The sequence below is a fragment of the Oryctolagus cuniculus genome, chromosome 7, assembly GCF_051225735.1.
Source record: "Oryctolagus cuniculus isolate XC-2025 breed Fujian yellow rabbit chromosome 7, ASM5122573v1, whole genome shotgun sequence".
NCBI classification, from domain to species: domain Eukaryota; kingdom Metazoa; phylum Chordata; class Mammalia; order Lagomorpha; family Leporidae; genus Oryctolagus; species Oryctolagus cuniculus.
Genome location: NC_142873.1, coordinates 125382277 through 125398642, shown reverse-complemented (window position 1 = coordinate 125398642; position 16366 = coordinate 125382277). Strand labels below are relative to the sequence as shown.

Genomic DNA, 16366 nt, shown 5'->3' with positions numbered 1-16366 from the left:
ATGGGGGGGGAGCCATTGTAATCCATTAACTGTACTTTGAAAATTTATATTTGCTAAATAAAAAATAAAAAAATATCTAAAACCTGGGTATGGAGGTGGGAGGGGAATAAAGATCCAGATACATGAGGCCCAAAGGATCTCAAATAATTGTAACCTACTTTTAAATTTGTATGCACCTAGCATACATTGACAGATCTGAAGGCAGACATAGAGTTTAATACACCACATAAAATAATAGACCAATCATACAGACAGTAAATCAACAAGAGCAGACTTGAAGAACTGCACAGCATAAATGGACTTAACAGATATATACAGAACATTTCACTCAAAAACAACCAAATTTATATTCTCAAATGTGCACATAACTTACTATAGCATAGATCATGTGACAGGTCATAAAAGAAGTCTTAACAAATGTAAGAAGAGTGAAATCGTTCCAAGTATCTTTTCTTTTTTTAATTTATTTTTCCCAAAGAAACCTTTTATCTAAGGAATGCAAATATCATAAGCACAACTTTAGGAATATAGTGATTCTTCCCACAATACCCACCCTCCAACCCCTCCTCCTCCTCACTCTCCCCTCCCATTCTCATTCTCCATTAGATTTCATTTTCAATTAACTTTATACACAGAAGACTAGCTCTATACTAAGTAAAGATTTCAACAATTTACACACACACACTGAGAACAAGTTTTACAGTTAACTCGTAATACAACTCATTGAGGACAGAGATCCTGCATGAGGAGTTAGTGCACAGTGAGTCCTGCGGTTAATTTAACAATTAACACTCTTATGTATGACATCAGGGACCCCCTGAGGCTCTTGACATGAGCTGCCAAGGTTATGGAAGCCTTTAGAATCCACATTCTCTGTCAGTATTTAGACAAGGCCATAAGCAAAGTAGAAGTTCTCTCCTCCCTTCAGAGAAAAGTAAATCCTTCTTTGATGGCCACTTCTTTCCACTGGAGTCTCATTCACAGAGATCCTTCATGTAGAACGTTTTTTACCACAGTGTCTTGGCTTTCCATGCCTGAAATGCTCTCATGGGATTTTCAGCCAGATCAGAATGACTTAAGAGCTGATTCTGAGATCAGAATGCTGTTTAGAGTGATTGTCATTCTATGAGTCTGCTATGTGAACTGATTCCCATGTTGGAACATTCTCTCCTTTTTAATTCTATCTATTACTATTACCAGACATCTAAGTATCTTTTCTGAACACAATGTAATTAAACTCGAAATAAAAGGAAAAATGAACAAATATGAAGAAATCAAAAATACAAACAACCAGAGACATAGAAGAAATCAGAAACAAAATTAAGCAATATAGCAGAGTAGGATACATCAGCTTTCAACCCTGGAAAACACACACACACACACACACACACAAAATTGCCAACTATTTGCAAATGAAAATAGCATTGATAAAACTCCAGTTTCCAAGTGCAAGCTTACAGCAATACACTGCTGTCAAAATCAGAGAAAAACTACACAGAAAGTGATATATATATATATATATATATATATATATATATACTTCTAAAGGAATAGAACTCAGGATCTCAAATATATATTTTTACTCCCATGCTTATTGCAGCATTATTCATAACAACCAAGACAAGGAATTAACCTAAGTAATCATTAATGGATTAATGAACAAAAAATGTGGAATAAACTTTATAAAAAGAAGGAAATCCTGCCATTTGCAAAAACATGGATAAACCTGGAGGACATCATGCTGAGTTAACTAGCAAACAGAAGGGCAAACAGTGCATGATACCATTAATATGGGGAATCTAAAATCATCAGATTAATTAAGGCAGAGAATGGAATGATTGTTAGAGACTGGAGAAACCATAAAACAGGTAGGTGCTAGTCAAAATGTGCAAATATCAGTTACATGAGGATTGTAGTTCTTAGAGATCTACTTCCAACATAATGCCTGCAGTTAATATTATTGTGTTGTATTCTTCACTATATGCTAAGAGGGTAGCTAAGTGTCCTTATCATAAAAAGAAGTAATAGTACAAAAGTAGGAGGAAAAATTTGGAGGTGATAAATAAGTTTATAACATAGATTGTAGTGATGGTCTCACAGGAATATGCTTGCAACCTCGGAAGTCGTATACATTAAATATGTACAGTTTTTAGTCTGTCAATCATATCTTAATATTGTGATTTTATTTTTTAAAGGCATATAGAGTGAAAAGAAAGTAAATATATCTCAATTTTTAGATGTCAATAGAAATTAAAATCTTCCTACATTTCTGTTAAAGCCAATCTGAAAAACATTTTCATATTTCCTATGTGAAATGTAGAGATACTGCTAGACACTCAAGAGAAATGAAAATTATATACTCACACAAAAACTTGTTCATAAATGTTCAGAATTTAAATATTAATAATAGTCCAAGTTAGAAAAAAAAGCAGAGTACACTCTGAAGGATGGGGGGGCATTCTATATACATACTATTATTTTTAATCAATAAAAAAGAATGAAGTACTAACATACACCCCATATGGACAGACATTTTGCTAAATGAAAGACTCGTGTTAAAAAAGAAGTGTTGCTTGACTTTACCTATATAGAAATCTCAAAAAAAAAAAATTAAAGCCAAGATGAGAAACCACTATACAACAGTCTAGTGAATGACTAAAATTATAAAGACTAACAGAACCTAGTATTTTTTCTCCTTTTTTCTGCAGGGGTGTAAGACTTCCAGATTCACTTCCAGTGGCACAGCCTCAGCCCCAAAGGCGATGAGATCCACTTGCTGTGCACACCTGTGTTTAAATCACTGCTACACAACTGTGATTCTTGGGTTTAGTATGGCAGAATCCAATATTGAAAAGCAGGAGACACAAGTGCTCTTATTTGTTTTTGATGATATATGAAATGGCAAGGTCATTTCAGCAGTTTCTTATAAAAGCAAACAAACACCTACCATAAGATTGAGCTTAACTTCTAGGTATTCATGCAAAAGGAATTGCTGACCACAGCTAGGGAGGTGTCACTGAACTTCAAAAACCATTGACAAGTGAGAGAAATTTATATTGGCTTCCTCTGGTTCTTGCAATCACTCAAAAAATCACTGTCTTTGTCCCTTGACCCCACACATCAGCTCCAACAGAATCCTTAGGAGTGAGTGCTAACAATTGAACTGAAGATATCCAGGGAAATGTTGGCTTAGGTGCTTTATAACTTTTCCCACACTGAATCCAGGTGCTTGACTTGCTAATATTAATATTTCATTGTGATATGACTTTTTGTTTACTGATTTGATAAGTTCTGCAATCCTCTGTGGAAATGCTTGAAATACAGGCTTACGCATGCTGTGACTATAGGCCTTTCTAGCAAGGAGATGAGAAGTGGGAGGAAGGCCAGCATTAATGACAACCACTTTAATTTTCTGAAATTTTCTTTGTGGTTTGGAAGCAAGTAAAATAAAGTATTTCCTTGTCTTGATTGGTGATAACTGTCCTATATACACATTTCCCTTATAAATCTCTAAATAATGAACAGTTGTTAAATCTCAAGATGCTGTTTTTGAATACCATATTAATTCATTAATTTCACCTCTGATTGATGGCCATATTTCATAAGTAATAGACTGAAGGAAGGATTTCAATGTTTCATAAATGTCCTGAAATTGCACCTTTGAAATTATTAGAATTATAACTGGATAGAAACATTTATATTTCATGTCATATTTTCGATGTAAACTCTAAGTCCCAAATAGATAAGAAGCATTGATCTACCGTCACAAATGTACAACAACATTTAAGTAAACTCAGAAAACATTCAAAGTAAGTGAATGGCTGAGTGAAGCATATTTTCTGAAGCTGGTAGTAGGAAGTTCTTTCTGCCTGTAGTAGAAGGAATTATGCCATTAGTACAACTGAAAACCTGGCGGCAGTCAGAGCAGCTTCTTGGCACCTACAACAATTTTGATACAAGAACTTAATCCACTAGGATTGTCACCCAACCACTGATCCTCCTGGAAATATTGAAAGGACCACACCTTTGACTGAACAGCCCCTAGGAAAAATATTTCCGGGAAAAGGAGAGCAGCCACGGGAAAGTCCACACCCATCAATCTCATTTACCTCTGTTCTGGAATGACAAATACACACCAAGGACTATTGCAGAACAGAATGCAAAACATGAAATTTGGCCAGTCCATGAGTTCAACCCATGAAGACATTGATGTGCATATCCTAGAACAGAGAGAGTTAGAATCAATTAAGAACAGTAGATTGTGGGGCATCACTAGCCTAAAGACTGTCTGAAAGGCAGGACTCATTCCTCCATGCCCCCATAAACCTAGGTAGGTGTCAGGCTGTGAGGTTGGTTTGTTAGTGGTGGCAGGTTTCAGTGAGATTGGATTTGCGGAACTAGCAGGGTTATGAAGTGGTTCCTTTCCTAATTCTCACCACCTAAGCTAGTGCAAAGTCAATCCTTCTGGAGGTCTTGGGGGAGGCTGTAGTCATCCCCAACAGATGGGTGGGAATTCTGGAGATTTGGAGTTTGGAGAGAGGTTAGTCTGGTGACACAGCATTGGGTTAAAGAAAAAAAAATGCCTTGTATCCACAGAGCAGAAGAGCTAGAAGATCTTGGCTTCTAATGTAGTGCAGGAAATACACTTATACCCTTTACCTTGAAGCACTTTATTAAGAGACTTGTTTCCATAAGCTAAGCAGACATCATTAAGAAGTATTTACCATATATTACTAAAGTGTGCATATGCATCCATGAAATGTTGATCTTTGACTTACATCACCTTCTTGCGGAGAAAGACTGAAAAATTTGTGAAGTTGAAGTAGCTGGAAATACATAGGGAAGCTTGTGGAGTGTGGTTATGATCTCAAGTCTCTGAAAGACCTTCATAGGAAAACAGAAAAAAGCCTACTCTTTGTGCTTCCAGAATTATAATTGGAGCTGTTTTGAGGAAATGATTTGGTGTCCAAAGGGAAGAAAGTTCCCGCAATCACTCTGGGAAGGCCGTCTCATGACTAATGGTGTCTTTAAGCATGAGGGTGTATAATAATCTCGAAACCAAATACTGGAAATAAGAGCATAATGACTACAGCATGAGATTTAAGTTCTAATGTGTTGTCCAGTAGTGGATCTGCCACTTATAACCTATGTGACTCATTCCATCTTCATCTGTGAAGTGATGACAAAAATAGAACTGCCTTTTAGGATTAATTTACATAAATTCTGTAAAGAATTCACAATGACCACATTCCCTAGCATAAGGTGTTGACTCCGTAAATGTGCTACAGGGATTTATGGATTAGATATAACAGGAACAACAGATTGCAACTTCCTTGACTCAGAATGTTGAGTCTGGTAAATGTCATCCTTCCTTTATCGCTTGGAATTTATATTGCTATGGTTATCTTATTGCTACTGTTAATACATCTTATTGTTACTGATAGTAAATCATCTCTCCATTCTCTGAATGTACATTCTTTCTATATAGAAGTTTTATTTCCCTATATATGATGTGTTCGCTTGGTCATAAATTGAGAAAAGGGTGTTCTTAAAAACACCTTATATCTCTGACAGAGACCTCATATTTGATGGATTACTGTATTATTTTGGAAGAATGATTTATTCATTTAGTGCAGCCAAAAAATCATCAGGAAGGGTCTGATTATGAGGGATCTACTATTGTTTTATACACTTTTCTGTTTCTCATATTAATTTTACTCAAGACTTTGAATGGAGGAAGTTGCAATCTTGAAAACTAATGGTAATCTGGGTAGGCAGGTATCTTATGATCAAGTTAAATGTATCCCACGGCAGACTTGCAGGATTCATTTGTCACTAAATGGTTTTGATGGAGCAGAAGTTAGATCCACTTCATTTTGACTGAATGGACGGTGACTGTTTCTTGAGAGACAAAGCACCCCATTCAGGATGTAGAAATTATCTGTGGATCTGAAGTGATTAATAAAAGATAGCTGTATTGGCCTCCTTCCTAAAAACATTGTTGCCTTGGGAAGCTCATAAATGAATGGTGTGAACTCACTAAAGTGAGAAACAGGCCATAACTCTCCCTATGTGAGTCCCGACATTGGGATCGCCCTTTCTGATCTGAGCAGAAAGTTAAAGGAAATGCCTTGAATGATCCCATCCTTGTGACGTCTGTTACCGTTTGTAGTGTAAACCAGAAAGCAGATGTGCCCAACAACCAAAAATATATGACAGTTAACAATGAAATCCAAATTTTCATCCAAACGTGGTCAGCATTAAACAGAGCCCCTGAAAGAAAGCACAAAACATTTGGAGATCAACAAACTCACAACATGGAGCACCACTGGATTAGGAACTAGCAGTTAATAAAGCAGAATTCTCTACCACGTCTTGCATTTTTTTATAATTTTGTGTTTGGATCAAGGCTAGGTATTAGTGGAACTGGAATAGTGATAAAAACAAGGCAAAAGCAAGGATTAGAATTGTCTTGAGGATAACATTCATATTGAGGTTGTAGTGGGCTGAAAAGCAGCCTTAGTTTCAGTATTGAGTCTCAGTTATAAAAGGAAAAACTGGATCTATTCTAATTCCTTTTGTTTCTTTGTCCTGCTTTGTTATTTTAAATAGTCTCTTGAGTTTGAAGATAGCCACATTATTTTTCAAGCCTGGTGTTCACAGGACTAAGATTATCCCACTCCTGGTCAACATTTTCACTTGCGAGTCTTATGAACATGGTGCTATTTCCAAGTGGGGCTCACTCCAAAAATTTTCCCAGCTCAGGAGATGAAAATTTATCTTTAATGACTTAGGTTCATAACCTTGGAATCATTCTTCATTTCTATAGTTCATGCTTACCCTATGTTCTATCCATCAACAGACACCGTCAGTACATTTAAAATGTTTAAGGCATTTTACCAACTCTTACTACGTACATCTTAGAATACTGTTATAGAATTCTATCTGGTCCAGTAAATATTTATATTTTTCAGCTCATTTTCTAATCCTCCAGAAAATCCTCAGAGTAAAATCGATGTCTTCAATTAGACTAGAAAGGGACACCCTAAAGTGACATCTGCAACCACATTTGTCCCACCCTTCACCTTGCTCCTGTATTCAACCTTGCCTTCTCAACAGAGGTGTTAGTGGTACCTTGGTTGCACACAGGGCATGGTCTTCTCCTGAGGGACCTTTGACAACCATCCATCAAGCCTCCAAAGAATAAGTGATGCACCAATAACCAGGAATCCAGGCTTTAGGTCTACATGTTACTTCCTGCTGGTTTGAGTGGTTTCTCTGACCATCTCTCTACATAAAATGGCCATAATAATCCTTCTTTATTGAATTTTCAAGGAGTTTGAAATGACAGTATTATTACCAAATATTGCATGACATTAAGCAAAGCTTTTTGCTTCCACTAATTCATTTGTGGTTCACAAACATTCATAAATTGTAATTAAGTTTAAGGTGATAAAACTATAATTTTGGAAGCCTAGTGACATCCTTTAAGTTACTGAACTAGAGCTTTGGTAACTTTACACATAAATATTGGTAGGGTCTAAAAAGCGAAATTGCCACTTTTAGAACAAATGTCTTCAAGAATCCTTGACCTGATTGTCAAGGGACAGTTTACCATTGTTACTTTTTACTGTGTATACCCTTTTTGTTTTGTTTTGTTTTGTTGGTTTGTTCTTTGTTTTCTTTCTTTCTCTCTCATTTCCCTACTTCATACTATATGCTGAACTCTCTATGTAACACAAAGTTAATTATACGTATTTTAAAGCAATTGGAGAAAGATCTCAGTCAAAAATAAGAGAGGGAATAAGAGATGGAGCAGGTAGTCTAAAACTGTAAAACAGTCTAGTTCTGCATACAGGCATATAGATTTACCTCTCAGGGTGCAGCCTAAGAACTAGTCATGGGGCTCCAGACTCAAAAGAACCAGTGGTATAAACGCCATCTTTACTGTTAAATGATCATATTAAATGTTAAAGGCAACAGATAGATCGGTCTAAGTTTAAAAGGGATGAGATAAATAACATAAAGTACCAACAATAGAATTAAAAACGAAGGAAGGACCAACATAGGAAGCAGTCCACACAGCAGACTCCTAGAATGACATTCACAGTAAATAACACTCTGACCTCAGAATTAACCCTTAAGGCTTTCTGGTCGGGCTCAAAGGCCTGCAAGAGCATTTCAGGAATGGAAAGACAAGACTCTGTGACCAAAAAAATATCCTACACGGAGGATTTTGTGAGACTTCAGAGGAAAGAAAGGGTCGTCAAAGGAGATACTCTTTTCTGAAGGGAGAAGAGAACATCCACTTTGCTTATGGCCATGTCCAAATACCTATGGGGTCTATGGTCACAAAAGGCTTCCATAGCCTTGGCAGCATATGGCAAGAGTCTCAGATGATCACTGACCTTATAAAAAAAGAGTGTTAATTGTTAAAGGAACAAAAGTAGTCACTGTGCACTTGCTCCCCAGGTAGGACCTCTGTCTCTATTGAATTGCAATGAGAGTCTACGGCCATACGCACCCGATCTCGTCTGAATTGCAATATGAGAACTGACTGCAAATTCTCTCACCAAATTGTACTCTATATATTGTGTGTGGGCATGGGTGCAAATTATTGAAGTCTATGATTAGCATAGAGTTGGTATTCTGTATATAAAGTCATATTAAAAATTATCATAATGAAGAAGGAGATGGGAGAGGGAGGTAGGATGGGAGCTGGGTGGAGGTTATGGGGGAAAGAACCACTATATTCTTAAAGTTGTATCTATGTAAAAATGCATTCATTAAATAAACATTTTAAAAAAATCATGAACTGATCAAGTCACCGTTTTTGGTGCTCAGTTAGTTGTCACCTATCAAGGAAAACAAGTGATATTTGTCCCTTTGGGATTGGCTTATTACATTCAGCATAATGTTTTCCAAATTCCTAACAGGGATCACTTTTCAGATAAAATTTAAACACCTAAGAATAATTGTGTGTTAATTACAGAGTTCAACCAATGGTACTAGAACAAAAAAAAATACTAAAATGGATAAAGTATTACATTGTACATCAACCGTCAGGACAGCACTCTGGCCTCAGAATCAGCCCTTAAGGCATGCGGATCCAGCTGAAAAGCCCATGAGACTATTTCAGGCATGGAAAGCCAAGACACTCTGGGGAAAAAAAAACCTAAATGAAAGATCTCTGCGAGTGAGATCCCAGTGGAAAGAATGGGTCATCAAAGAAAGAGGTACCTTTCTCTGAAGGGAGGAGAGAACTTCCACTTTGACCATGGCCTTGTCTAAATATGATCAGAGCTGGTGAACTCAGGGGGCGTCCATAGCCTTGGCAGCTCGTAACAAGAGCCTAGGGTGATTACTGAGGCCATAAACAAGAGTGTCAATTTGTTAAGTCAACAACAGGAGTCACTGTGCACTTACTCCTCATGTAGGATCTTTGCCCTTAGTGTGCTGTACATTGAGATTTAATGCTATAACTAGTACTGAAACAGAATTTTTCACTTTATGTTTCTGTGTGGGAGCAAACTGTTGAAACCTTTACTTAATATATGCTAAACTGATCTTCTGTATCTAAAGAGAATTGAAAATGAATCTTGATGTGACTGGAAGGGGAGAGGGAGTGGGAAAGTGGAGGGTTGCGGGTGGGAGGGACGTTATGGGGGGGAAGCCATTGTAATCCATAAGCTGTACTTTGGAAATTTATATTCATTAAATAAAAGTTTGAAAGAAAAAAAAATCATGAACTCCAAATACTTCAAAAATTCTAATGGTTTAATTATGGGTTGTCATTATTCTTATATGTTTTTCTTCTAAAGTCCTCTTCTTAGAGCCTGATAACATCTTCAGTACCAAAATGTACAACCATTACTAAGAGTCACATTTGGTACTTGGCTCTTGAACATTAACTCATTAGTTTTCTCTTTCGGGTTCCATGTAGACAAGTGAATACTTACTTGCTAGGATGACATTTATTCATTTCCTGTCAGTTGTCAGAGGATTGTAAATACAACAAGTTATATTGTCCTGTGATTGGTTTTGGAGAAGAAGAGTCATCTTCACATCAAACACTTTGGCTCCATCCTGTGAGTGTGATTTTGATAAATGTGGAACTACTTCTTCCCTGCCATCTTTCCATTCCATTTTGGGCTGTGGGAACCATCATCTGGAGCTACACTCCACAAGGAGTCCTTTTAGTGCCAGAAGCCTGAACATGGATCTGGGTCTCCAAGCCAAGTGCTGGTGGAAATGAAAAAAGATATTGTGGTTAAGCTGGAAATGTGAAAGAAAGGGAGTCTCAATCTTGGGTTCTGCAACCACCGAAGAAGAAGTAATTATCAAATGCATATCTAAGTTACAATGTAGACTAACCCTGTACTGTCTGTTCATCACATAGTATATTTTTGCAGTTCATGTGAGTTTACTATTTATAATACTTGAGATATTTTCAAATACTAAAAGAAGAAAAATAAAAAGAAATATAAAAATAATTTCCACATATTTCAGCTTTTGGCATCACTAGGGCATTGGTATACAATGTTCCATACTTACCTGCCAAACTCAAGTTCATGGTGGCCGCATCTCTGCACTACATGGTATGGACAACTGACAGCTGAGCTCAGCCTGTCCTCCTGCCATAGCCACCACGTGTCCCATGGGCGTGATCACCATCAACTTTTCTGTGGAAGAAGACAGAAGATCAAGTTAAGTCTGAAGCCAAAAACATCCCAGTTGCTACTCATTGATTGGAATAACATATCAAACTTTGCCCATCTAAAGTGGCTCTTCTAAATATCCAAATCTGATTATACTCCTTTCTGATTAAACAAATTTTTATATTTTATAAAACCAAATATATGACATCATTTTCTTTAAAATATATTCACATAATCAATTGGAGCCAGCATTGTGCTACAGCTGGTTACAACACTGCCTGTGATGCCAGCAGCCTGTATAAAAGTGTCTCTTTGAGTCCTGGATTATCCACTTCCAATTAAGCTCCCTGTTATTGTGGTTGTAAAAGCCGCAGGAAATGGCTCAAAACTTGGGCCCCTGCCACCAATGTTGGGGACCTGGATGGAGTCCCTGGCTCCTGGCTTCAGCCTGGCCTAGCTCTAGCTGTTGTGACCATTTGCAGAGTGAACCAGTGGATGGATGAAAAATCTGTCTTTGTGTGTGTGTGTTATCTTTCCCACTCTGTCACGTTTACACTGAAATAAATAAATATTTAATATATACCTATATATTTATATTCATTTGAAAGGCTCTGGGAATATAATAGAGTAGAAAAAAAAACAGATATCTGTATCCCCACCTAAAGATCATTTTCACTGGCACAATTTGTCTGATATGACTATGTTATATTGCTTCTCAGTCTTTTTGCAAAGATCAAGTGTGACTATCTTAGAACTCTTGGGGCTTTTGAAGGTTTGCGATTTCCAGGGGAAGTTTTGGATGGTAAAATGTGGCTAATTACATTCAACTACAGCTTTAAGTACAACACCAACTACCATCCCCTACCCTCACCCCTGGCAGACAGTTGTGTATATGTTCAGCCTGCACCTAGCTTGTGGGACCCAGGATAGGAAGAAAGAATTATATCCTTCACATATTGAGGGTTTGCTCTCTGCTTACTGATTGTTGCTTCTGTTCACATACTTGCAAAGAGGTAGGGGGCCATTGGGTTATACTACCCCCCCCCCCCCACTGTTGCAAAGACTTCCCTTTCTGGCTGAGGTTATATAAGAGGGATTTAAAAGGTTGGCATCTTTTTATAAACTTTCATTTTTCCTCTTCTTCATTTGGCAGCCAGATATTAAAAACTAGGAAATTCAAAACCAAATGAAAATACAGGAAAAATCAGAAAATGAATATGCATTCCCAGGAAAAGGCATAAGTTCAGAAAGGACTTGAGAATACCTAAAGTTTACACCTCATGGATATCCTGGTCACAGAATCATCTTATAACAAATAATCAAACAAAGAAGCCCCCCCAAATAAACATCATAATCTTTAAAGCAGCAGATCCTAGAAAAGGGGCTAGTATGCTTTCTATATTTGAATGCCTGATTTTTTTTATTTCAAAAAACACAGAATATATAAAGAAGCAGGAAACTATAAACCATTCAAAGAAAAAAAGTAAATGAAATAAAACTGTCCCACCCCATCCCCTCAAAAAAGAACTGATGGCTGATCTACCAGACAAAGATTTAAAATTATTATCAAATATGCTCACAGAAGTAACGTGTGGAGAAAATCAGTAAAATGATGTATGACAAATTGCAAATATCAATAAAGAGAAAACAAAAAGAAATTCTGGAACTGAAATTTCAATAACTGGGAAAAACTCAAAAGGTTATTCAAAGGCAGACTTTTCCAGGCAGATGAAAGACATTGGAAATGATCAAATATGGGAAATACCAAGAAAAATACTGAAGAAAAGTGAACAGAGACAAAAGAACCTGTGGAACACCACAAAACAGACTAAACTGAGCAGCCTGGGAATACCCAGAGAAGAGAGCTAAAAGGAAGGAGAAACTGAAGAAATTACGGCTGAAAAATTTTCAAATTTTATGAAAGACATGAATACAAACATTCAAGAAACTCAGTAAACTCTAAGATGACCTCCAAGACACCCATGATGAGACGTATTATAATCAAACTTTCTAAAGCCACAGATGGGATGCTGAAAGCAGCTGGAATAAAGTGACTCATCACATACAATGGATCCTCAATATATTTCTTATCACAAATTTGGAAACCAGAAGGCAGTGGGCCATTATACTCAAAGTGTAAAGAAAAAAATCTATCTCTTGTGATCCTATAATCAACAAAACTATTCTTTAAAAAGGAGGAAGAATTAAGGCATCTAGTTGAATAATATCTGAGGGAGATTATCACTAGACATGTCTTGCAAGAAATGTTCTAAGGAGTCCCATAAAGTGAAAGAAAGGGCAGTAGAAAGTAATATTAAACCACATGAAAACAATGAAAATCTCAACAGCAATAAATGCATGAGCCATTATAAAAGGTCACATTTTTAAAAGATGGTATTATTGTAGTAATGGCTTGTAATTCTTCATTTTTATATCACTTAAGATACTAATACATTTTTAAAATAATTATTATTCTAAAAGTTAGTGTCATGGAAACCTTGGTTCATAAATTCACAATTTGTTTATAGTTTCATAAGTCTAATGAATTTCAAAGAATTATTAGTTTATGCTTAGGGACCTATAATGTATAATGATGCAATTTTATGGCATCAGAAATAAAATAAGATGAGGGCAGAATCATAAAGAGTAGAGCTTTGGCATGTTATCAAAGTTAAGACTGCAGAATTTCAAATTAGAGTAGAATAATGTTAGGAAGTTAAATATATCCCTATGTAGTCACAAAGACAATAGATATGGAAAATTTATAAAAGTAAATAAGAAATGAATTTATGTACTTTACCACAAAAAATTAACTATAAGAAAAGAATACACACAATAGTCACAAAAATCAAATATTTAGGAATAAATTTTAACCAAAGAAGTGAATGATCACCTTAATAAATATTATTAAACATTAATTAAAGAAATTATGAAGGACACACAAAAATGGAGAGATATTTCTTACTTATGCATTGGAAGAAGCAATATCATTAAAATGTCTATATTACCTAAAGAAATTTACAGATTCAATGCAATACCTATCAAAATACCAATGGCATTCTTTACAGTTAGATAAGGCAATCCTAAAATTCATATGGAATCACAAAAGTACCCAAATTGTCAAATGATCCTGAGCAAGAAAAACAAAGCTGTAGGCATCACAATATCTGATTTCAAAGCATAGTACAAAGCTATAGTAATTAAAACAGCTTGGTACTGTAATAAAAACCAAACAAGAAATCAATGGAACAAAACAGAGAGTCCAGAAATTAATCCATGTACATACAGCCAACTGATTTTTGATGAAAGTGCTTAGATAATACAGTGAAATTAGAATAATCTCTTCAACAAATGGTAATGACAAAACTGTATGTAGAAGAATGAAATTAAATATATTTTTCTTACCATATAAAAAATCAACTCAAGATGGATAAAAGGCCTTTAAGACCCAAGACTATGAAGCTACTGGGAGAAAATAGAGGAGAAACACTCCTAGACATTGGTATAGGGGACAACTTCTTGGGAAAAACCCCCAAAGTACAGGCAACAACAACAGAAAACCTAAATAAATTGAATTGTATCGAACTCAGAAGATTTTGCACAGCAAAGGAAATGATCAATAGACCGAAGAGACATCCAACAGAATGGGAAAAATATTTGCAAACCACAAATCTGACAAAGGATTAATACCCCAAATATATCAGCAACTTATAAAACTCAACAACACATAAACAACCAATCCAGTTGAGAAATGGGCTAAGGACTTCAATGGACGGTTCTCAAAAGAGGAAATACAAATGACCAACAAATGTATAAAAAATGCTTAATATCACTAGTTGTTAGGGCAATATAAAGATAAACCACAATCAGGTATCACTTCACCTTTGTCAGAATGGCTAAAATCCAAGATACAGAGAGTAACAAATGCTTGCAAAGATGTGGACAAAGGGGAACACTTACATACTGTCGCTGGAAATGTAAATTAGTGCAGCCACTGTGAAAAATAGTGTGGAGACTTCTTTAAAAAACAGAAATAGACTTGCCAACTGATCCAGCAATCCCACTAATGGGTATATATCTAAAAGACTTGAACACAATGTATCAAAGAGATACCTGCACCACCATGTTTATAGCAGCAATGTTCTCAGTAGCCGAAATATGCAATCAACCAAGGTGTCCATTTTCAGATGAATGGATAAAGAAAATATGGCATATAGCACAATGTAATATTACCAGCTATAAAAAAGAATGAAATTTTACTACTTGCAGCAAAATAGACACAACTGTAGGACATCACGTTGATTGAATAAGCCAGACCCAGAAAGACAAATACCATATGTTCTCCCTTTTATGTGCAAGATAAAATTTAAAAAGCAGACAAAATAGAGAAAAAAGAAAGAGAAAAAGAAACGTCTGTGCGAATCAGTATTGCTGCAAATATAGTTTGTAAAAGCCAATGGTTAAGAACATTATGCTAGTATAGTTTTTAGTGCAATGTGCTTTTAAAATATGTCCCTACCTATTCTAGTACTCATTTATTTGAAAGGTGGAGTTAGGGAGAGAAAGAGAGAGAGCTTCCATCTGCTGGTTCACTCTCAAAATGGCCACAACTGCCGGAGCTGGGCCAGTCTGAGTCTGGGAGCCATGAGCATCTTCCAGGTCCCCAGCGTGGGTGCAGGGGACCAAGGACTTGGACCATCTCTCCCTGATTTCCCAGGCCGAGGCAGAGAGCCAGATTGGAAGTGGAGCAGCCAGGACTTCAACTTGTGCCCATATGGGATGCCGGTACTGCAGGTGGTGGTTTTACCAGCTATCCACAGCTTTGGCCTCTGAATGTTTCTTTTAGGACTTCAAAAGTTAATAAGCTATCTTTGCTTCTCTAGGCTCTTGTCATGCCAAAACACTCTGGCAAAACAAACAAACAAACAAACAAACAAAAAAACCTAAATGAAAGATCTCTGCGAGTGAGATCCCAGTGAAAAGAACGGGTCATCAAAGAAGGAGGTACCTTTCTCTGAAGGGAGGAGAGAACTTCCACTTTGACCATGGCCTTGTCTAAATATGATCAGAGTTGGTGAACTCAAAAGGCTTCCATAGCCTTGACAACTCATGACAAGAGCCTAGGGTGATTACTGATGCCATAAACAAGAGTGTCAATTTGTTGAGGCAACAACAGGAGTCACTGTGCACTTACTCCTCATGTAGGATCTCTGTCCTTAATGTGCTGTACAGTGTGATTTAATGCTATAACTCATACTGAAACAGTATTGTTCACTTTGTGTTTCTATTTGGGTGCAAACTGTTGAAATCTTTACTTAATATTTGCTAAACTGATCTTCTGTATATAAAGAGAATTGAAATTGAATCTTGATGTGAATGGAAGGGGGGAGGGAGTGGGAAATGGGAGGGTTGCGGGTGGGAGGGACGTTATGGGGGGAAGCCACTGTAATCCATAAGCTGCACTTTGGAAATTTATATACATTAAATAAAAGTTAAAAAAAAAGAACAAGGAAGACATTATGACACCCCCAAATGAACAAAACACCCGAAGCCAAGATTATGAAGATGATGAGATAGAAGAAATGCAAGCTACGAATTTCAAAAAATTTATGATAAGAACATTAAGAAGTTTTCAAAAGCAAATTCTTGAACTACAGAAATCCTTACTGGACAGCATATAAAATCTCTCTCGTGAAAATTAAATCTTA

General features: G+C 36.5%; 1 protein-coding gene and 1 non-coding gene across 2 annotated transcripts in view; both read right to left on the bottom strand.

Moving 5' to 3' along the window:
• The window catches only part of LOC100354698 (selection and upkeep of intraepithelial T-cells protein 1-like), a 151913-nt gene that overhangs the window by 84033 nt on the left and 51514 nt on the right, over positions 1 to 16366 (bottom strand). The window contains 1 exon segment of the mRNA XM_089299399.1: positions 10596 to 10682. Coding sequence (XP_089155525.1) covers positions 10596 to 10682 — 87 coding nt within the window.
• On the bottom strand, positions 2709 to 2836 carry LOC127493831 (small nucleolar RNA SNORA68). Its single transcript, XR_007924369.2, has one exon. It is a non-coding gene; the product is annotated as a small nucleolar RNA SNORA68 (small nucleolar RNA).